Raw genomic sequence first — 24,062 nt, 5'->3', positions numbered from 1 at the left:
TTTAAAGAAACAGTTTAGTTATTTATCCATTTCCTGCTTTCAAAATACTATTTTGCTGTATAATATTAAAACTGTTATGCAGATCTTTTGGACAAGTGTTCATCAGCACATTAGCTGTTTATCTACTTGTTCTAGCTTTACGTTTAGAGTGTCTGAAGTGAGATCACAGGATTTAGTGATCCCCTAAGTGAACTACTTTAGTATTTGCAGAACATCAGACTGACCATTGAGCAGTACCTGAAATCAAGGGAGTGTCCAGCTTCTCCTGTCCCAGACCTGGAAATTGAAGGTTGCTGCATATTCTATACAGTAATAGTACAGTACTGAATAGTTTGGATTTAGTCAACACGACTGTTCCTTGCTTCCTCCACTTAGAAGGAGGCGCTCTAATAGATTCGCAAAGGGGATAGTAGTAGCCCCGCCTTCTTTTGCCTCGCTTGTTGCTAAGGAAGCTGTGTCTGTTACTAAGGAAGCAGGCAGTGATGGAGGTTCTACAGTCGCGAAAGGGAATTTAAGGTACTTGACATTGTTTAACATTTTTTGTAACATTTAAACTGAATAGTTTACAGCCAAATACAGTACATATTTTATTATTACAATAAGTTACATTTTACTTTTAAGATGACGCAGTTCCAAACACACATTGTAGCTACATTATCTTTTTAAAGCTATAAACCAGTGCAGTTGTACATATAGTGATTGAGATGGCAACCAAGCAGTCATGTTTTATCATTGTTAAATAATTAAGCATACGTCTTTGTTATTGTGGCCTTTAATTTAAATAACGTCATTTTGTCAATAGTCATTACCGCGCTGTTTACATCTAAGTCCAGTAGTATAGTCAATACTGTAGTAACAGAAAATGAAAAAAATAATCAAATATGTTACAGGTACATATTTTCATTATTATTCCCCCCCCCCGTTTATTTGATTTGCTATAGGAATACTATTGATTTTGTATTCTAGTATAAATTAAATTATAGTTTAAAGTGGGCCTATTATTTATTACCTAGTGTGATCAAATGTAAAGTTACTGTATGTAAATTGTAAATGAACGCTAGACGAGTGTGTTACAGTAAATGCTCTTATAGAATTGAATTACGGTAATGTGAAGCAGACAATATATAACCAGTTGTTATTGTGAACAATTACAACGCAGTATGAAACAACGCGGCCGAACACTTTTAAATACATATTTTTTAAAACCCCACTGTTTAGATATTAGTATATGCGCAGTTTGGTTCTGCTAGCATTAAATCGTTGTCTGTCAATCAGAACACCACTTTTGGTAACAGAACCACAAAGTACTATAAAAATAAAGCCTTATTCAAAAGTGATCACCAGTTGATGACTGCAAAGTGAAATATAGACAATGCAGGACATGTTTTATGAAATGATCGTTTCAATTCCTCATAGGGGGTTAAGTGCGTGCTCATCCTGCATTGACAGTCTCTAGTTTAACACTGTGGTTGTTGTTTGGTTGCCGTAGCAGGTCTTTATTTATTATGTAAGAAGGAACAGCAAACAAAGGAATACTTGGATGAATGCCCAGAACACAACAAAAGGCCAATAATTAATTCATTTTAGTGGCTGCATTTAGTTGAAATGCCAGATGTTTATTAGAAATATGTACCGGTATTTCTTAAGGTAATTTCAATTAAAGTTAACAGTTTGTCTTGTTTGTAAGCGTTGCAACCTGTGTGTCAGAGCACTGAGTAAAGATGATCTGCAAAGTGTAATATAACACGTTATTGCCTTGATCAGTTTCAATGTTAGAACCGTAATTTATTTTTCAAATTCACTATCTATTAGTTTTTAATCATTTCATAAGGTTATTGCCGTTTATGTATTTCCAGAGTATGCTTTAATTAAGAACCACTCTCTAAAGTCTGATAACACTTGATGCATTTGTTCTGATTAGCTTTTCTTCATGCTGATGATGTAGGTTGCAGTGACCTACTTTTTCATGCTACTGATATCTGTGTTGTTATTCACCAACGATGTAAACATGATTTAATTAAATCATTTGTTTAAGCTTTTAGTATTGCTGATTTCAGTGACAGACATTTGGTTTAATGCATCTTGCAGACCCTTCCAGAGTAAGTATTAGTAACATCAGCAAGTTAAAATAAATACAGGCTGTATAGCAGGCATACACAATTCCAGTCCCTCTGGTCCCCCTGGTTTTTGTTCTACTAAATTTCTTAATTGAGCTAATTTGACCTACTTTAAGGTCTTAATCAGGTAATTATTTAACAATGCCTATAAAACCTGGGAAGATTATTATTTGTAATTTTCTGTTTTGCAGGTATGTAGCAGCAGCAGGTGATGGAACTACCACATCTGGAAATCTGGGTCTTGGATGGGTACACACATAAATGGTATTTTGTGGGAGAACTTCTTTCTTCCAGCAGTTATCTTCATGAATTGCAATACACAGCCATTGAGTAAAAGTAGTACATATTTAACACTGGACTCCCTGGATTATTAATCATGCAGTGCCCTTCCTAGACATCCTCAGTGCTGCCTGGGCTGAATTATTCTGCCAGAAACAGACAGGTGCAGATATGATAATGAACTATCAGAATGGTGTTCCACTTCAGCCTTGCACAGGTGCTGTTTCTTCAGTAAAAACCAAAGCAGTAAAGAAGCCAATGGGTTTGGAAGCTAATGACAGTACAGAAAATGTGGAAAAGGGCTCAGAAGAATATGGTTGTGAAAGGTTTCTGAATGACACCTTGCGGTTTCCCCCGGACGAGTTGGGCCAAGGAGCTCAGATGTTGGATAATGCTTTCCTACCAAGACCACCCCTTCTGCCCAAACCTCCTGGGCATCCTAAATTGGAAAGGGCCTTCTCCCTAGAAGAAAAGGTGGGAAGACGGAGGTTCAGAACAAGCCAGGAGAGCCTGGCTGAACCTGGAGGGATCGGATCTTCTTCTGTGAACTCCCTTCAAGACGATCTGGTTGGTCACCCGGTTTTGAACAGCACTTTCAAATTTCTAGATGGACGGGTTTCCTCAAGCAGCCTTCACAGCAACGCCTCAAGAGACTTCCAGGTCTCTCCTTGTCTTAGAAATGGTGGCAGTAGCCATTCAGACCCTGGGAAAAGGAGATCCAGTCAGAATTATGAACAAATAAAACCTTCAAAAACAAAACTTTCTCCTCTTCAGCCTACAGGACCCCTGCCTGCTATGGAACTCAACATGGCATCTCCTGCATTAAGGACAGCTAATAGGATAGACCAGGATTGTATGGATTACGGAGTGATCCCTAAGAGTGTGTTTGGGAGACAGCACAGTAACCTTACTGATGGCAGGCTGCTGGACAGTATGGTGTCAGATACCTGTTCCACTAACTCCATGAAGTCTTCACTCAGTGTACTCAATCCAATTCGATCCAAGGATGTAAGAAATAGGTAAGGCTTGTTTCTGCTCTAAATCCGTTTGCTCAACATATATACAACTATCAACCAGTAGGTCTATAAATGTATGTGGCAGCTGCTGTATGTGCTTGTTAGTTCAGCAAATTCTCAGGATATAATGCTATGTTAAAAGATTCTGTATGTTAGATATTCTTATTGCTGTATCTCACTCAAACCTTTGCAAATCAAATTAAATCAAATCAACCCTACTAACTCTAAGGGTGTTATGCACCTGATGTTTTCCTAACAGTCCAGTTAAAAGAATCTTCAACACAGAAGTGAAGTGTATACTAATTTCAAAGGTGATTTTGCTTTTCATCTCTTAAAAACACCTTTTGAATAACTGGCCGTAACCATTAGACTCTGGAAACTTATTTTTTAAATAAATTGTAGCTGTTATTATTGATGATGGAAGCAGCCCATAAATATCTTGTATTTGTTTCAGTGCATTTGAACTAAATACCACTTTCAGAGTAGAGCATTAGCAGTTCCTAAGATGCTGTTTTATATTTACAATAGTCTCCAAAACATTTTGAAAAAGCTATGAGGACCAGACTTTGTGATACCAACATGGCAAATCTTCATGTTAGGAAAGTAACTTTAGCTTTTAAGACCTGGCTTGAGTATTGTCAAGATTAGAAAGGCTGTCATCTCATTAGGTTGAGGGTGATTGAGGCTGCTTGTTCAACAGCTGGCAGTCTTTCTAATTCCATTGAAAGGGGTCACTGGGGAATTGGGGGGGGGATCCACTGTCCTCAGGTAAATGTGAGCAGGCTTTACAAGAGCCAAATAGTTATTTTAATGCAAATAATTTACTGGTCAAATATTGTACAGAGCATAATCTTTTATTATAGAAAAAAATATTTTAAACGGTTGATTTAGACGCTATCTTGTATGTAAATCACAATGTATGTTATATTATGTTTTAGCATAGCCTAGATTGTACTGGCATTTAGGTGATTCCTTTGAGTCCACTTTGAATCCACAAATTGGCCCAACAAGATTGTAAAATAACAAAGAACACTGTGCAGATATCTTTTTTTTTTTTTTTTTTACAATTAAGTTAATAAAGCTTTTCTAATTTAAAAAATAATTATGAAACAAAGGTGGTGTGTGGAGGGATTATTTAACCATTTTTTACAGCCTTACACAAAACATTGATAAACTCTAAGACCCAACCTGACTTTTACAGGATAACACTTAAACAGAAGTGTCTGTAATTCCAATGTAACTATTATTATTATTATTATTATTATTATTATTATTATTATTATTATTATTATTTATTTCTTAGCAGACACCTTATCCAGGGCGACTTACAATCATAAGCAAATACATTTCAAGTATCACAGTACAAGTAATAATACAATTAAGAGCAAGATAAATACAATGACTTTGGTGACTAACACGTGATTTCCTACTGATTTCAAATGAAATTCGTATTGAATTCAAAAGTCACAAGCATGACTTCATAACATTTCCCTTAATACACATGAAATAATCATGAACAGACACTTATTTGAAAGTGTTACCCTTTACAGTATGTGTGTATGTTTAGGTGATGCATTTTAAAGCAGTGCACTGTAATACGTTTATTTAGTGTGTCTCTTGAGTTGTTTTTGAATGTTGCTTTGTTCTGTTCTTGTATATTTTTTTAAATATTTCTGCAACACAGGAGTTTTCTGGAGGGCAGTCTTCTAGGCCACGGTGCGTTACTAGGAGCAGAAGAGCTGGATCGATGTTTCCCTGAGAGGAGTATAGGGATTTATATTGCCACGTGGAACATGCAAGGAAAAAAGGTGGGTTGGAAACTCCATTTGAACTAGCATGTACACAGTCTGATACCAAGCACGTGTTTAATTATTGAACATTGCTTTTGTTATTTCATTCACAAGAAATAATGTGTTCTATAATCATCCTTGTAGACTGCAAGTGCTTCATTATAGAGGAATGTCAAGACTACAAGATATCTAGTCAATAGTTAAAACAGAGTCCTGAAGTTGTATACAGCTATGGCCAAAAATTTCGCATCACCATATAGAATTAACTAGTTTTGCTTCATAAAGTCGAATGAAACCTGCTGAATAATGTTTTGTTAACATATTTAATTACATACCACTTTGTAGTTTTCCCATATACTTAATGAAAAACTGACATCAATTGAAAAATGTGATGTTTTGAACTCTAACATGAAATAGTGTACTACTATTATGGCTTGCAGTAGACGTTTGCTATATCATTTTGTAGTTTATTTGATTACATGATGTTAAATAAAATATCTAAATTCTGTTCGTATAGCTTTTTTTTTTTTTTTTTTTAATTATGTTCTAAAATTCTAGGTGATATAAAACATTTGGCCCTAGCTGTAGGGCATGTCATATATTTTAGTTAATATGTGGTCAGTATTACTGGAAAGCAGACAAAGATAGAAGGCAAGAAATACCAAGAATCAGCTTCAAAGCCGCTCTGTCATTTTAAGTTTCCTTTTTAAATTGTTTATTAGGAACTTCCTCATAACTTGGATGATCTTCTGTTACCTCCTGATGCTGACTTTGCCCAAGACATTTACATTATCGGGGTTCAGGAAGGCTGTCCGGACAGGTGTGTTAATAACTAAAGTCGTGTGGTTGCACTGTGCTGTTAAAATGTTAGAATAAACCAGTTCTCACAGAAACAATTGCAGAGGAACATACTGAAATCTTTCAAATAACATTTAAAATCTATTTAAATTGCATAGTGTTTAAGTTGATTGTGTAGCCTGCAGCAAGCAGGTATCTTTTCTTGAACAGCATTTCACTTTCTGTTGCCTTTACGGATATGTGCTTCTTCTTTGTGCTGTTTGGAGCAGTTGTTTGCCAGAAGTACAGTAATAAGTGTATGTTCTGATTTCCCAGGAGAGAGTGGGAAATACGCTTACAAGAGACCTTGGGGCCTTACTACGTCATGCTGGATGGAGTCGCTCATGGGGTTCTTTACCTGTCTGTGTTCATTAGGAGGGATCTCATTTGGTTTTGTTCAGGTAGGTGCTGGTAGACTTACCCTCTCCCTTTCAGATGTAAGCTAGAATCTATGATACATGTTTGCACAATTAGCTGTTTTTGTATCTGGACAAAATGTATATAGTGTAATATCTCAGAGTATAGAGGCAATGTTTTTTGGTTTTATGTTTAATAATAATAATAATAATAATAATAATAATAATAATAATAATAATAATAATTGTGATGATTTTCTTGCTTGATTTAGAGAAGAAAAACCTTTTGTGATTTAATTTAACCTTTTCTTATAAATTGCAAAAAAGGGAATAATGGACACTTGTTTCCATCAAATCAAGTCTCTAAGGATTGCCTTGTAATGTATTCTGCTGAGGGTAAGTTATTTCTGTGTGCTGTCTTTTAGCTGCTGTTTGTATCTGGTACTTTGTTTCTTGCAGAAGTTGAACATACAACAGTTACAACCCGAATCGTATCCCAGATCAAGACTAAAGGAGCTGTTGGTATTGGCTTTACATTCTTTGGTACATCATTTATCTTCATCACCTCCCACTTCACATGTAAGTTCACAGTCTGAATGCATCTGAGAGAGAGCGTGCATGCTGGATGCACCTAATTTCTTTACAAGCACAACCTCAAAACTCCTTTAAAGCAGACCAACCAGCTTTAAGTGATTATAGAATTTTATGTAGAACATTTACTAGCGCTGGGATGAATATTGAAACAAACATAGCTTGAAATGTATTTATTTTTTAAATAAAAAGATAATATAAAAATGCTTGTATTTCAGCTGGAAAAACAAAAGTATATGAAAGGATTCTGGACTATAACAAGATCATTGAAGCCTTAACACTTCCCAAGATCCTGCCGGACACAAACCCTTATCGATCAAACTCTTGTGAGTTTTTTACTTGTTAGTCTTTACTCCTTTAATAATACCATTTTGACAGAAACCAACCATGCTGTTGAAATATAAAATGCAAAAGCAATATGAAAAATCTAGTGCTGGGACAAATATCCGAATATTCGAACGAATACGTTTTGACATGTATTCGGATACAAAAATCAGATGTTTGTATTTGCTAGAAATTTAATATCTTTTACTTATTTACTGGCTCACCAGAACTTGCGCGACAGTTTCAAAAATGGCAAATGAAAAAGAGTTCTGTGTGATATGTGAGATTAATGTATATAAAAAATAAAAAAAAATAAAAAACACAGGATCAACACAGCAGCTCTTGAGCCTCTATTTAAAAGTTTTAGACAGCAAAAAGTAAACAAACCAGATTATGCGCACACGGATAGTGATCTCTATGGAAGCGCGATGTGCTGTTTTGGAGCGAGTCAGAATCTCATGGGACAGAAAAAAGGCAAGCATATCATTCTGAAATGCCTCGCTTAAACAGTGCCCAACTTGCTGGAAATGTTGTGTAGTAATTTTTATATAGATTTTATATGTTATACATTTTTTGTTGCGACTTTCTGTTATGTGGAATGTAATAAACAAGAACCAAAGTGGTGAGTTTTTCCTCTTCATTTTACAACGCCATTTGCACGTTTGTTTATTTGTGTTTAAAGTCAAATTTCAGTTTTCGTTTGCTTGTTCAGCTACAAAAAGCCACAAGTAAACCTCATGTTATTACTTTATGAAAACTCATCTGGCCACTGTTTACTGTGAAGAACTGGCAATGGCAAGGAATGAAAGATAAATAAAGTGTGTTGTCAACTTTATGTACTATTTATTTCAGGAATAAACAAAACAACGTTTAACTTGAACTGTTATGTGGCATCCTACTCTTGGGATGTTGTTCTTCTTTAAAGTGTTACATATTGTAACGTCTTGCTGTAAAATACAGGCACACACACACACAGGGGCCACACACCCCTGCCCCTGCTGCTATGCTGTCTCTGCCTGCGTTCTGAGCAATATAATGGCTTTTATTACTTTTTGAAAATGAACGAATATCCGAACATGAAAAGCCTGTGTTCGTTCCAGCACTAATATAATCAGTAGTCTCTGTGTATAGGAACACCTCCTAAGAGAACACTTCGGCTTAGGAAGCACCCTTGTTGTGAAATTTCCTCATTGTAAAGAAACAGGAACTTTGCTTAAAAGAACACCTTTTTGGCACAGCTAGTGATTCACTGCTAACCGATTCACAACTGATACAATACTGTTTTGTAAACTGATAACTCGTCATCATCAAACTCAAATTCAAATGTTTTATTCAATCTTTTCAAACTGACTTGTCATCGCGAGAGTAATCTAGAGTGTAGGGGTGCTGTGTTAATAACCATTGTGTTCAAATTCATTCTTGTATTCATAATTACTGTTAGTCACTGCTGCATTTTTACCGTATGTCGGGGTGTTTTGTTAATTTAGTTTGTCAGTTAGTTTATTAGCGTTAGTTTGTCAGTTAATGTATTAGTATTATAGTTTATTAACATTTTTTTGTACCCCTAGCTGATGTCACTACACGATTTGATGAGGTGTTCTGGTTTGGAGATTTTAATTTCCGCTTGAATATGGACCGCATTGGAGTGGATCAAATCCTGAAGCAGGACCTCAGCTCAGACATGAACAGACTACTACAGTATGATCAGCTTTCCAAGGAAATGAAAGATGGTATGTAACTAAACCACACTGCTTGTTTATAAAGATGTAAAGGGGTTGTGACCCTAAACTATACCACAAACATTGAACAGCTGGGTTGTGGTTTGCTGAACATGGTTTGGAAACACGTTATTTATAGCCTCAATGTGTTGGAGTGTCAAGCATATTTCATGGGCGGTCATTTTTGTCCCCTTAGATTATTGGTGTTACCTATCGCACGTATAACTTGAAGTCACTACTCATAACCATGCCATTTATTTTCTGCAGGTTCTGTTTTTCAAGGGTTCAAAGAGGCTCCTATACAGTTTCCCCCAACATACAAATTTGATGTTGGATGTGACATCTATGACACCACCACAAAGCAAAGAACCCCTTCATATACAGTAAGGAATCTCAAATTACACTATAGGAGTTAGGAAATCAGAACCTATAATATGTGTTTTAAGAAGTATATGCCAGTTTGTAATATTTTTCTCACACTTTTAGTATCTAGAGAAAATGCTAAAACTAAACCCCATTATATGTTTGTACTCTGGGATCACTCTACTGTTAAAAGACATGCCGTTTTTCCATCTTTCTCCTAAAGGACCGTGTGCTGTATAAAAGTCGTCACAAAGGTGACATTAAGGTTGTGAAATATACCTGCTGTTCCACTATTAAATCGTCAGACCACAGGCCAGTGTTGGGAGTATTTCAAGTTAAAGTGAGACCTGGGAGAGACAAGTAAGTAAAGCGCCAGTTTTTGCTCCCTTTGTAGAAATGTAGTTTATAAAATAAAATGATCTGTAATACGAACAATCAGTAGCAGGAAAGGGTGGGACAATGCAGTAATTCTTGTGTGTGTGTGTTTTCTTGGTAGTATTCCATTGGGGGCTGGTCAGTTTGACAGGGAGCTGTATTTGGAGGGGATCAGAAGGAGGATTACCAGGGAACTCCAAAGGAAGCAGGCACTGAAAAATCAGAAAAACAGCACGGTCTGTGCCATTTCCTGACAATCGGCAACGGCAGGAGAAACTTGGGAACTTCTAAACAGAAACGGAATCTCAAAAAACACAAAAAAGCACAGCCTGGTCTCTTTTATACAAGGTATACAATCAATGCTGATTAGCTGTTAATTACAGTCAATACAGACTGTGCATTGTTTTAACCTTCAGGATAGTCAAAATAAAAAAGAACAATTTAAAGGAGGAGTGCACAGAAGTTCTGTTTCGTGTTTTGGATACATATGTAATTGACTGTGCCCTTTGCAGAACATTGTGCTTGAAATATAATGTTAACTTTGAAGGTGCCTACCAGATACCCCATTATTCCAGAATGAAAAATATTTCATACAACATATTGCTGACCAGAATGGATGACCATAGGAAATACATTATTAACCTTTAACTGTCTGTGATACTGTTTTATTTGCTTGGGTATTCATTTATAAAACAAAATGCTTAGGAGTAAAATGCTGCTTCCACAATTGTTAATGGGTTTGTTTATCCTGGTACGTATCCAATAGCCTATCCACACTACCTAAACAATGCCACATGATTGTCATTCATGTCAGTGATTATCGCACATTTAAGTAGCAAGAATAGAGTATAGCAATTTCTTACAATCTAAACAGTATTATATATAATTGTATGTGCAATTGGCCAAATTTAACGAAACCTTTGTTTAAAACTTTTTTTTTTTTTTTGGCCCTATTGCCTTAACAGATTATTGTTCCAGTACGCTAATAAACTGAAATATTGTAATCAGTGAGAATGATTCTTCAGTTTCATCCGGGCTCTGCACTTTTTATACCCGTCTCATTTTAAGATTCATTCTTAAACATTAGCATTGTCTACGTGCTCGGTTACATGTTGAGCTCCAAAGGGGTTGTCCAGGGGTGTTTCCCATGGGGTAGCCTTCAACAGGTAGCGGCTGCATCGTAACTATTTACACAGTTAATCATCTTTATACATTACAACAAATAGAATGTGTGGTGCGGTTTACACTCACAAAAACACCAGCAAATTGTTGTCAATTTCTTATGTATTTCACAAGCACTGTTTTTACGTTTGCTTATTAGGCAAGATGCCAAATATATCACACTGGTACGAAGAGCTCGTGCCTGGTATCTTTTGTGACATTGGCTCAGGGGATTATTACTTTTTTGTTCATTTTATTTTTACACATGTTGTGTTAAACTTATTTAAAATTGTCAACAATCACACCTGTATACTTATCTGCAATTTATATTTTTTCTACATAAATGCAGAGTTAAGTGATAAGAACTTGTCTGTTGTCTTTTTTTTTTTTTTTTTTAATTCCTTACAGAATTAACAGATCTTTTCCAAGAATCAGTGTTAATAACTGGTAACCCCGGGCCACCACCACAGATCACTGCTGCAAGGGCAGGTTGTTATTTAAAAATTCTGAGACAGGCAATATGGTTTTAGGACAGCTGATAAGCTTAGACTTTAAATCAAAATAAGTTATTTAACTAAAATGATTGTCATATTTTGTATGAAAGGAAGGAAAGTGCTTTTGGTTTAACACCATTTGGTTTAAAACACCAAAAGACAGACCAGAAGAAATTTCAAGTAATTGGCATCCACACTTTAATTCTAGCAGGGGTAAGTATGGAATTGAGCCATCTCATTTAAGAAATAAAGTCTTTAATATGTGCAGATAAAATAAAAAAAATGCATAAAGGTGAAAGTCTGCTTAAAACAACATGTAAGATTTATAAACACTTTGTAAATGTCTGAATCAGTGTTTATTTAAATACGTTTTGCATCATAGGTGTCTAAGAAACATATAACCCACAAGAGACTTTGAACAGTTTAACATCTTATACAAGCTACCATATATACATTCACAATAAACTAACTAACATTAAGAGGTCAGTGCTTATTAAAAAAGGGGGTTCATTATTCAATAAAGCCCTTTAAGCCAAGAGTTTTAGAATCGTATTAATGTAAATTAACACGGTGTGTGGTAAATACAATGAGATTCAGTTTAAGTTCTAAGTATGCAGTCAGTAATTCAAAATGCTTGATTAGTACGGCTTGGACACGAGGGTTTACAAAAGACACTTTAAGGTTAGGGAGAAAAGACATTCAAGAAACTCCAGACCATGTTTTGCAAAGGTGTAGCGTCACCGCTATGGGCACTGTGATTAAAGTCTGGTTACAAGATACAGCAGCACAAAATCTGGAAAAAAGTGCATTCTACAGTTTTGTATCTTTTGTCATAATTTAGTCACTAGATACTCTATAGAATCCAAACTGTGTATCACGAATAGTTATAAACTGAGTTTACAGGTTTACAAAATATGGCATTGAAACTAAGATTGACACCCATACAACCTGCCACAGTGGAACCTCAGTAATTTAAGCACAAGTCACTGACGACTGTGGAAAGGGGATGCAAGTAGATTCTTGGAAATTGGATTACTTGGAGTAAAGGAAAAAGCTCCTCATTGGAGAAAAGCTCCAGTTCTCATCATAACTTTGTTTTGGTGACCAATAAATAAGTCACTCTTTATAGCCACTACTGTTGAAACACTACTGTTGAAAAACAAGTGGTTGAGAGGAACAATAGAACCTTACTTTGAACCGGGTTAGCCAGTGGAATAGACTTTCCCTCAATCTGTTCACAAGCAGCAGACGTGCTTGTTTAAAAGTCTAAATTAATTAATTAATTCTCTCCTTTTTAAAGATTTAAAAGGCCATAAGGCTGGCACTTTAGATAGCTAAACTAAATATCATATCACGCATTAAATGCAAAAACAAAGACCAGCTCTATAGTTAAATAAAATAATTGCCAGGGAAAAATAAAATAAAAAATAACACATCTGTATCCTAAATAAATGCACACTTGAAACTGTCTCTGTAGTATCTGAACAATTTACTACCTGTGCGCCGTTTCTGGCGTTGCACCCTAGTCATAGTCATAAAGGCTTAATGCAAAACCGTTTGACCATTTCCCGTTGAAGAAAGTAGTAGCAATGTTTAGCCCCAATGTATTTACACACTATGAAACATTTCTTGGAAAGGGTTCCTTTAAGAAAATACCCACGTTTCAGTTTGTGTTGCACAATCCTGCACCATGCGTTTGTCTTCTACCGGAAGAGCCTGTATATTCTGGGCAAACGCCCCTCTTTACTAGACAAAGCCTCCTGGATATGATCGTATGTGGGTAGCTCTGTAAGATCTCCCAAGGCTGCCACTGCTGGCTTGCTGCGGAGCATTTTGGCAGTCACCCTCTTGATGTCACTCGCAGTCACTTTACCTTTAAGAGAGAGACACACACAAAAAAAAGCAGCGAGTTAGCAGTTAACTGAAATTTTGAATATCCGAAACACAAAAAAGGTGCAATTGTATGTTAAATGCAATATCATTTGGAGTATTTGCTAATAAAAACAGCAAAAGACAATTGTTTTATAGGAGTGTTTAATAAATGTGTCTCCAATGCTTAATCCTCAGGAGTAAAATTAAACCTGAAAAATCAGAACACCTATATAGTACAAAGTGCATGAAAATACAAAGAAATCTTGAAGATTCATAAAATAATCACAGGAAGGCTGTTGGGAGACAAGGGGCTCCATAACCAAAGAACTTACTGATGAGGTCACAGAGCTCATGAGGCAGTTTCCTCTTGCCAGTGGCCAGCACCTGTCTCCCCACATCCTCGAAGATGACAGGCCGAGACTCCAGGTTCATCATCAGCATGGACTTCAGCTGTGTCTTCGCCCGCTCTAGCTCCATCTGCAAAACAAGGCAGGTTTAGTTCAACAAGCAGCACCGGTGACTGTCTTTCCTCTACACTGAGTCCCTTGATTCATTACTAACCTTCATATTGTTTTCATTCCTAATAGTCAAACAGCTCCACGTTTGAATTTATTTATTTCCAAAACGGGTTTACATTTTACATTCAAACCAGCGTGTTCTTAAGTATGTTAACTATGATGATCCTGTTAAGTGCAGACTGTTTCCATATGACCACCTTTAATGCAAAAGCACCAGCAATACAAAGTGTCAGCCACAATGAGCAATCCTTATGGAATACACATCACTATGGCCATACTACTGGCTTTTAAGCAATGTAAGTAGTCAGTTACCTCTTCAGCTCTCCCGGACATCTGTATAAATTCTCTCGTTATGATTTCCACCATTTCTCGGGCCTAGAAAATCAGACTTAATGTCAGTCAAAAAACAAGTAAAACGAACACGGCACATCAATATCCATCTGTCAAAATACCAAAAACGTTTTGTAGAATACTGAAAAGATCGGTTTATTTGATCTACTGTCAACGTCTAATATTTTTAAAGTCTTTCCTCACCTGTCTGGGGTCTGCACTAGCATGGATACAAAGCAGCCCTGTGTCTTCATAGCTGTGGTGGTAAGCCGTTGCGTTGTACATCCAGTGGTGCCTAGAACACAAGATGAAAATGATCTAGGGAGGATGAGGTTAATGCAAGTGTCACTTTTACAGACATATGGTACACCTACACCATATCCACATTGTCAGTGATATTTATCCTTGCTGGTGATGGAAGTACAGACTCTATAAAGCAAAGCGGACAGGGGTGTTAAAACCCTTTGTTGTGGCCCCTATTAGAAGTGAATTTAAATCCACAAAGGAATCAGGATAGCCCTCCATGCAATCTCTAATAGTCTCCAGCGTACCTGTTAAGGACATTGAGATACAGCCTGGTAAACATTCCCTTTCCAGGTCCACCCGCTGAAAATGAACCTCCCCCTCCCATCATCATATTCAGCACTGCAAAGGGAATGAAGTCATCCTCCTGAAAATGGAATCGATTCACAAAAATACAAATGGGTGAACGATCTATTTCAACTAAACAGGTCAAAAAATCATTCTCTTAAAGAGCACAGTTGTTGTTTTTTATAAACTGGATTCCAAATTCTTTTGACCGTAACAATGTATTAGAAATAATTATAAACTCACTAGGAATGAACAGCTTTCCAATCCAATCATGATGTGAGTCAGCTCTGGCATTGGGGTGGGTCCAAGACTGACATCAGACATGTCCTTCTCAGTCTGAGGAGAAACAATAGAGCACACAACTTAGAACCAATAAAAATGATTGTAAAACAAAAACAAAAAACGAAGTGTGTTTCAAGGTGTCTTACCTTGACGATGCCCCCTGTGTACTGTGCCACAGAGAGGTCCACATTTCCAGTCTTCCCTGCCCCCCACACCGGCTTCACTCCCAGCAGGTACTTCCTGGCACACTGCACCAGTTGGTCATGCTCTATACCCACTCCGGCCAGTACCATGCGCTCAGGGCTGTAGTAGTTGCGCAGGTAGCCGTGCAGCATGACCTGGTCAATCTTGTCAATGTTCTCTGGGGGGCTGAAGCGGGGCAGGCCCACTGTGTTTCCCCGATACGCAGCCTAGGAGGGAGAGGGGATAAGGGGGAGGGTCTAATGTTATGAAATGACATGCTACAAATCCTCTCGGCCAATCAAAATACCCGATTCACGGTCAAAGAATGACTGACCGCATGGATCATCTCGGTGAGGAGAGGCTCAGGATCAGGTCTCATGTTCAGATCTTCCAGCTCAAACCTCACTGCCATCCGTGTCATCTCAATTTCATCATCTGAAAGATAAATGAAAAGATATTGGATAATGGCAATTTCACTGCCACTGTTAATATTAAAAATTACAGTGTACCATCACATACTGTTCTCTGCTAGCACAGAAATGATCCAAAGCATTCATTCCATACATGATCAATACGATGCATTCCTGCTATTTCTTTACTTTTACAAGACTCTAAACTCCCAGCACCATCCCAGAGGAAAACATGAAACCTACAGTGACAGGAATTCCTATCAGGCAAGATTTATAGGAAATATTTTGTTAGCTCTATGTGCTTTACATGTGTTTTCCCAGTTCCCTTTAAAAATGATCCCTTAACAGTCAACAAACTTCTCTCTATTAAATCAAATGGTGTCTACCTGTTAGCCTTGGCTGAAGCACTACATCAGAAAGCAGGTTGACCACAGTCTCCAAACCTTTTACCTCAGCTGACACAGCATACATTGTGGTGTCTCTGTGAATAAAGGCAGCAAGATTTCACTTCAGCACATTAGTTCAGCACAACTTGGACAGTCTTTTGCAGGATTCTGTATTGCAGTACCTGGAGGTCTGGCAGTCGCAGATCCCTCCATGTTTCTCCAGTGTTAAGAGGATTTCATCCTTGCTTCCATATTGGGCGGTAGACTGAAATGGAAGGAGGTGCAATATGAGAAACTCAATAGGATATATCCAATTGATCTAAAGAACGGTGGGACAAATAAATGGGCTGTACAATCACAAACATAAAGAAGAATTACAACTGTAACGCCTACTTACCGAAAACGCCAGTTTCTCAAGAAAATGTGAAATGCCGCTGGGATATTTTGTCTCATGTCTGGATCCCGAATTGACTAAAACTAAAAGAAAATAAATGCTTTTTACAATGACAAACAGTGTTTCAGCCAAGTTTCCAACTTGAAGTAGGTAGGCTAGTTTTCCTTTCTTAGATGTTTTACTTCAGCTTTGAGCGAAGACCCTAAAACCCCCATCATCGGCCCTGTCATTAATATTAAACCTGTTCCAGATATTGTTCCAGGTACGCAGGGGAAATATTATCTGCAACAACACACAATACAAGTATCAAAAAGCTTTACTAATGCTGTAATTTTAACTATCTGCAAGCCTTAAAATATAAGAATTAAGTAATTTGTGATAAGAAATCAATATTTAATAGATCATAGTTAATTGCAACTTCCCCCACCACGTGTACCCTTCAAAACAAGAAACTGATAAGCATGTTGTTCCTGGTAATGTCTCTGTAAAATCAGGACTTACTTCCTACTGTACAGAACTGGCCAAACTTATTCTGGGAGGCCACTTTGAGCCCATTTTCCAGAGTAGTGATTTTAGTTTCGTACTTCTCCTGCCCATCTACAGTTGCAAAGACTGGCTTGGGGGTGCCTGGAAGAGCAGTGGAGAGTGAGATATTGGGGTAGCCGGTGCCGCTGCTATACCGCCTGTACGCTGCAAGGCCAAACCTGAAAGATAAATCAATAATTATATCCAAGAGACGGAGGTCAAGAGGCCAGGTGGAGAGGCAGACTAAAGGCTGCCAATAGGTTACTTCTCTGGGGTAGCAACTAGGTAGTAACGCCACTAATGATACTTGACGGTACAATAAGTACCTTCAGGTTACATTTACTTTTTCCTGCAAAACAAAATTAAACTTTAGCCAGAGTGGCAGGTCATTAGATGCTTTCGTATCATTGCTTAGAACTACAACACAGCGATTGCAAATCTCATTATATAAAATACACCGGCACAAGTAAAAACGATATACTGTACTGAAGCGATCTGCTGACAAACGTGTTCGATCAGTTTCACTCAAACAAACACCACACGAAACGAAATGTCAGATACTGAGGGAAAATACAATGCGAAGAGCGAGCACGATAAGCTTGACATTTCTAAGAATTAGATACATGTGTAACTAATTTGACCAAAGTCACTTGTGTTTTCCGTTCTACAAACTAAGACATCGGCCACAAACGCCACATTGCACGATGTGTTGCCTTTCTAGTACGTATCTTGTTCGACATTTATTTTTAAATAATACCATTACCTTTGCAGTCTGCTCAAACTTCTAATTCTAGCCATGTGTGCCGCCATCTTGGATTGCCCCTAACCTCTAATCCACTTCTGTTTCCGGGGCCGGTTCTATACGTTCCTTCCTGTGTTTGGGTTGCTTAGCAGCTCACATGTTCTAGATATAAGCTTTTTTTTTAATGTATTATGACGTTTCTTAGACTGGGTCTATTGAAAAAAACAATACATATTTAGAATTATTCCTGTATTCCAAACATTCTTTACTCCAGAAATATTTCACCTAAGGCTGCTCACTGATAGGGGATAAAAATGAGACACCCTTGACAAATTAAAATACTTTTTAAGTTCAGGGTTGTTGGTTATACTAACAACAGGTACTGAGTTGATAACATAACGTTGTGCAATGCAGTTCTCTCAGTTTAACCCGTACATAAAGACAGACAAGTTGCCACAAAACAGCCATCAAGACCTACCCATTGCACCTGTTCGTAATAAAAATGTATCCTTGCACAGAAATTAAGGATTTGCAATTAAGTGGGTGGTATTAATTGATATGACCATCCTTCAATTCTCAGAAAGAAATATAAAAAGCATTACAAAAATAAAAAAAGTGAAAATAAGTATATTAAAATGTCAGTAAATACCCTTACAGATATTGGGCGTGAGAGGAACAGCTACCCAAATCTGAGACCAAGACCTACCAATAAACACCGTGTTTGTGAAACCATTACACCGCGCACGTGTAAAGGCATATTCACCCCGTCCGTGTTGGTGGGAACTGGAAGTCCCGGGGAATCGGAGTCTAACTCCTTTTCGGCAACTGAAGAGAATGATGGGTGAGCTGTGCAATTTACGATTAACAGCATGCATTGTATTGTATTCTAAAATCAGTTTTTGCAGTATTTGTTATATAAAAATATTTCTCTGTTCCAGTTTATAGTTGGTATATTTCAAACTTCAACTTTATTGGCATGGGAGGGCTGTTTAAATAATAATAATAATACATGAATTCTCCACCACTGTACAGGAAACATGAAACCAGACAGCAAATGTTGCCTACATTTTTTAACTTGATATGCACAACGAAAACTACTACGCATGTTTTTTCGTTTATTTTATGAAAACACCCTTGATTCCATGATTTCTGGCTGCGCCCCGTTAGGTCCTCATCCATCAGCGACTCCGATCCTGAGGAGGGTTTGAATGAGTTGCAGAAGCAAATGCTGGAGGAGCACAGGAAAGCCCTGGCCTCCGTCAACAGGAAGTGTGTGCTGCTGGAAAGAGACCGCAGGTAGGAAAGAAGCTGAGAACAGAACTATTTGGGTGATGTTGTGAAATACGGACATGGCAGTCTCAACCATCCCAGGTTCTTGTTACACAATAAATGGTTTTGTATGGTGTAAGAAATACTACATTTGCCCCTGAATTACTTCATTCAACTCATGTTTCACACCTAGGGTTACCATGTGGCTCCAGATTAACCGGACGCTGTGAGACAGAACGGGATTTCACACTTGCCTCTAAATTGAAATAAATGAAGGTGTAAATGAACCATCCTTAGCTACAATTAATAATGGTGCTTAAATACCGGCATGCGCGTTAAATAATTGTATTATACCAAGAATGAATTGCAGCCAGTCGCTATTTTTTTCTGTTTGTTAAAATTCAATCGCCAATATTATTCTGCAAATACAATCGCATCATCATCTCGTTGCTCTATCGATAAATTAGCTATTCGTTCATTAAGATCTGATCAGAAGCAGCTGATCAGTGTGAATTGTTTGCTGCGCCCAAGCAATTCCACCACAGCAGGATTAATCTCAAAGGTGGAGCTCATTTATACGTGAATTACTTTCAATTTAGGGGGAATTTTGAAATCCCGGTCTGTCTCAAAGCGTCCGATTAATCTGGAGCCATATGGTAGCCCTATTCACACCCATTCCAAGTTTCTCCTTAGTCCTTGCTTTGCTCCTTATAAAACTCCCAATTTACCTTGACTCGGCCTCACATTTCAAGCAACAGGAGGCCTTACAGATAAGGTATATGTGGTTTAGTATATGCTAATATGGTTTTTGCCCTTGTGAACGCTCTGTATACATAGTGACATCAAACCAATACATTGCCTACTCAGGTCACATGGTAACAGTGTTCTTGTTGCCCTAGGAAGCGCATCTCGGTCAGCTGCAATGAGCTCAGAGAGCTCCTCCCCAAGTTCCCGGGTGGGAGGACTGACATGGTGACTGTCCTGGAGAGGACGACAAAGTACCTGGAGCTGGTCAAGGAGCTTGTACCGGCTGACCAGCACAGTGCTGTGAGTATCTAAGGACATGGTACCGACCTACTTGTGCCAGTCTAGGGTTAATTGTGTCTTTTGTTTGTTATTATTATTATTATTATTATTATTATTATTATTTATTTCTTAGCAGACGCCCTTATCCAGGGCGACTTACAATCGTAAGCAAATACATTTCAAGTGTTACAATACAAGTAATACAATAAGAGCAAGAAATACCATAACTTTTGTTCAAGCAAAGTACAAGTGTGACAAACCACAATTCAATAATACAGCAGATAATAGTGATAGTTACATCAGGATATGATTAAATAGTGATAGTTACATCAGGATGTGATTAAATACAAAGTACTACAGGTTAAACACTTGACAGATTACAGTATTCTGAAGTACAGGATTAAATGCAGTAAAATAGGGGGCAGATAAGAGCAAAATAAAGCACATTTAAATGAAGGGTGATAGTGTCCCAGGATACAAACAGAGGAGTTCTACAGGTGCACTTTGAAGAGGTGAGTCTTAAGGAGGCGCCTGGAATGTGATCAGGGACTGGGCAGTCCTGACATCTGTAGGAAGGTCATTCCACCACTGCGGATCAAGGGTGGAGAAGGAGCGGGCTCTGGAGGCAGGGGAGTGTAGCGGAGGTAGAGCTAGTCTTCTAGTGCAGGCGGAGCGGAGAGGTCGAGTGGGGGTGTAGGGAGAGATGAGGGTCTGGAGGTAGCTGGGTGCAGTCTGGTCAAGGTATTTGTAGGCTAGTACAAGAGTCTTGAACTGGATGCGAGCGGTGATCGGGAGCCAGTGGAGCGAGTGGAGTAGTGGAGTAGCGTGGGCGAAGCGAGGCAGAGAGAACACCAGGCGGGCAGCAGAGTTCTGGATGAGCTGGAGCGGACGGGTGGCGGACGCAGGGAAGCCAGCCAGGAGGGAGTTGCAGTAGTCTAGGCGGGAGAGTACCAGGGCCTGGACCAGGAGCTGGGTAGCATAGTTGATGAGGAAGGGTCGGATTCTTCGGATGTTACATTTTCTCTAATAATGTTGTACTCAATCTTGGTTGACTGTCTTTTTTTTTTTTCCCCCCATTTCCCTATAACATTCAGACAGGATAGAAAAACAGATATAAAGGTGCAGTTGGAAAAGTTGATTTTCTGTTTTTAGATCTTGTTTCCTCCAGAGGACCTGTACTGCAAATGGCAGAAAGAGCGCCGGATTATGAAGGAAAAACGAAAAAAGAAGATTTGTGAGGAGATCCACAAAGCACGTACCCTGCACCAGAAAGCATGCGCTGCTGGGTCAGTACTGCAGCATTCTTTAGCTATTCATCCTATGTGCACAGTGTGGAAAAAGCATGAAATGACGTTAATAACCGTTGCTGAGGATATTAATGCTATTATAAGTCAGTTTATGAGTTCTGTTTTGAACTGGATCATTAGTTAGTTTTAGAGGGCTGTATACTAATTTCATCTGCTCGAGTTAAATTACAATTATTAAACTATAAATTAATGTCAGTCATAATTATCAAATTGTATTTAATGCTGATCAGTTGCTTCGCTAATAAAATAGAGGTAATGCCTTGTAAAGTAACACTTGTTGTAAATATTTAGCAAGCGGAAGAAGCCAGTGAAGAATCCTGCTTCAGCAGCCAAGCAGAGCAGCGTTAAGAAGAGCATGGAGAGTGACAATGAAGACTCTTTGACTAATTCAGGTGTGCGGTCTTGGGTTTTTGTAAGTGTTACATTTTCTGAATGGATGATGCCTTGTACCACTCTCTTTCTTTCTATTTGCAGGTGACTGCAGTGGGCAATTAGCTGTTAGTACCCAGCCAAGGTCTTTCCCACTGGATCTTTCTGTGAAGACCTTTGACTACAACCCAGCTGCTTCCCCGGTGCCCATGTTCTCCCTGTCTTTGTATGACCTGGAAAATCCTGTTTGGCCAGACAGCACTCCAACACATGAACCTCTCGGTGACCTGTTCATGACACCCGTGTGCACCGACAGGTACACCAACTTTATGCTTGACTTTCCGTTGGGTGTTCAGAATACCTGTGGGCAGGTGTGTCGGCCCTAAGGGGCACATGGCCTTATTCATCAGGGCTCAACTCAAGAGCTGCTTTTGTTTGTTTTTTAATAGGTCTGTTTTGAAGAAAATACAGTTTGGAATTTGTTTAACTGTAGTCAATGATGATCTAAAACGGTTTAATACAAAACTGTGTTTTATTAATTATCTGCGTCTTCAGTGGTAGCAGACACCTCAGTATACATGGTCACTGACACATATTGAATAAATAAAATAACATTTGAACAACTCAGAGAATGGAATCATTTAGCTACGTGTGCAGACTTGCAAATACTGTTGGTTTACGGTTTCTTATATGCATGTTTATTATGTAAGCGTTTTAGTCTTAAGTCATAGCTTGTGTAGGACCTTCCAAATGATGTGGAAATGTAACCTGACTTCTCAATAACCCGCAGAAGTGAAGTAGAATCTGCTCTGGGAAGGCATCTTGGACCTCCGACCTCTACCACTGCAGTCAAGCAGCCAGCAATGCAAGGTAAGTAACGTGACTGGAGTTAGACAAACTATTCTTCTGTACATTGTGTACAAGAGCTGTCACTCGCATAACTGGTTATTTGTTCTGCAAATGAGTCCCTAAGTTGTATTGGCACAAGCTGCATCTTTGTTTCGGTCCTGATGGGCATGACGGCAGAGATGGCAGAGAGTAGGTGCTTGGTTGGCCGGTGGTTCTGTATCCAAGACTGCAGTAATTACTGATTTCACAAGTTACAGCCTCAGAAGTGATTACTCAGTGAGCCATTTGGAGAGTTGACTCCACAGATTTTGACCTTCCCTCCTGAATTGGAAGCAGCAATTATTTCATTTTTTAAATATTTATATATTCTTTAACCCCCAATACATACATGGCATGCATAATTTACCTCCTGTAGTCTTGAATGTTGGTGTGTTCAGATTAGTTTGTTACTAAGCTTTCTATTATAAATCGTACAACATGTTTTCTGTGGCAGATTGGGATCAACTGGGATTTTGGAATGAAGAGGAGGAGCAGTTTGTTTCTGTCTCTCAACAGCCAATGACTGCCCTTGCTGTGGAGAGAGGCGGTGCCCCAGCCCTGGGTATTGGCTCTGTCAACCGGGTGTCAGCGCCGGGGCCACTGCAGACTCACACAGAGCAATGCAAAGAAAAAACCTGCGAATGTTGGGAGGCAGATCTATCCCATTGAATATGGAAGCCAGCAGGAGAACCGTGTTCCCATTGAGAACCTGTGCCTCTTCAAGCTTTAAATACAGATGCTATTAAGAAATTAACCAGTTTGTCAAAGACTGTAATGGTGTCTGCTTTATTTGTTTATTTTTTAAAATGGTGTTTCAGTTATGCCACGTGGATGTTTTTGAATGAAGGCATGTTAACCATTAAATCTCCTGATCTCTATTAAATCTGTCAGGGGTGTCATTTCTTGTCCATCAGGTGCTGTTAATGGCTTGTTCTACAGTTAAGAAAACACCATGTATTTCCCACTATGGTGAATTATTATTTATTTCTTAGCAGACGTCCTTATCCAGGGCAACTTACAATTGTTACAAGATATCACATTTTTTTTTACATATGATTACATTATTTTTTACAAATTATTTTTACAAATAATTACCCATATTATACAGTTGGGATTTTACTGGAGCAATCTAGGTAAAGTACCTTGCTCAAGGGTACAGCAGCAGTGTCCCCCACCTGGGATTGAACCCACAACCCTCCGGTCAAGAGTCCAGAGCCCTAACCACTACTCCACACAATTGCCCCCTCCAGAGTAAATATATAAAGTAGGCAATTTGCAGACAGTGGAAAATCGGGAATTATGAAGCGCGTTTTTATATTTTGTTTGATTTCTGTGTTTTATTAGAAAGAAAGAAAAAATCCTCAAATATTTGAATAATAAACAAGAAAATTATTTGGAACGATAGGTACCCATATAAAAAGTGCAGTGCAGAATCTAAACTCATGAACGGCTTTATAGTTAAGGTCGATATACTGTATTCCTGTACTGTAATCTGTAAGAAATTGCATAATTCCATACAAATCTATTCTAGAGACTTGACACACAAACA

General features: G+C 38.3%; 3 protein-coding genes across 3 annotated transcripts; 2 read left to right on the top strand and 1 right to left on the bottom strand.

Moving 5' to 3' along the window:
* The first annotated feature begins 456 nt into the window (after positions 1–456).
* LOC131697526 (phosphatidylinositol polyphosphate 5-phosphatase type IV-like) lies at positions 457–11,266 on the top strand. Its single transcript, XM_058987038.1, has 11 exons — positions 457–516; positions 2,309–3,415; positions 5,097–5,220; positions 5,925–6,022; positions 6,316–6,440; positions 6,855–6,974; positions 7,205–7,312; positions 8,879–9,040; positions 9,296–9,411; positions 9,615–9,751; positions 9,888–11,266. The coding sequence occupies exons 2-11, from the start codon at positions 2,568–2,570 to the stop codon at positions 10,018–10,020; spliced, it is 1,971 nt and encodes a 656-aa protein (XP_058843021.1). The 5' UTR covers positions 457–516; positions 2,309–2,567; the 3' UTR covers positions 10,021–11,266.
* Positions 11,267–11,659: 393 nt separating this feature from the next.
* Positions 11,660–18,060, bottom strand: pmpca (peptidase, mitochondrial processing subunit alpha). The gene is made up of 13 exons (XM_058987039.1): positions 17,676–18,060; positions 16,889–17,091; positions 16,391–16,470; positions 16,176–16,258; positions 15,994–16,088; positions 15,532–15,632; positions 15,161–15,424; positions 14,976–15,068; positions 14,693–14,811; positions 14,346–14,436; positions 14,124–14,186; positions 13,626–13,770; positions 11,660–13,294 (listed from the first exon to the last, which is right to left on the bottom strand). The coding sequence occupies exons 1-13, from the start codon at positions 17,720–17,722 to the stop codon at positions 13,125–13,127; spliced, it is 1,554 nt and encodes a 517-aa protein (XP_058843022.1). The 5' UTR covers positions 17,723–18,060; the 3' UTR covers positions 11,660–13,124.
* A 154-nt stretch (positions 18,061–18,214) lies between these two features.
* Positions 18,215–23,396, top strand: LOC131697528 (uncharacterized). Its single transcript, XM_058987040.1, has 8 exons — positions 18,215–18,495; positions 18,822–18,950; positions 19,823–19,970; positions 21,102–21,235; positions 21,548–21,648; positions 21,731–21,941; positions 22,416–22,495; positions 22,968–23,396. Exons 1-8 carry the CDS (start codon positions 18,290–18,292, stop codon positions 23,180–23,182), a joined length of 1,224 nt encoding a protein of 407 aa, XP_058843023.1. The 5' UTR covers positions 18,215–18,289; the 3' UTR covers positions 23,183–23,396.
* Positions 23,397–24,062: the final 666 nt, after the last annotated feature.

The sequence above is a fragment of the Acipenser ruthenus genome, chromosome 15 (assembly GCF_902713425.1).
Source record: "Acipenser ruthenus chromosome 15, fAciRut3.2 maternal haplotype, whole genome shotgun sequence".
In the NCBI taxonomy this organism is placed as follows: Eukaryota; Metazoa; Chordata; class Actinopteri; order Acipenseriformes; family Acipenseridae; genus Acipenser; species Acipenser ruthenus.
This window is presented reverse-complemented; position numbering and strand designations above follow the sequence as displayed.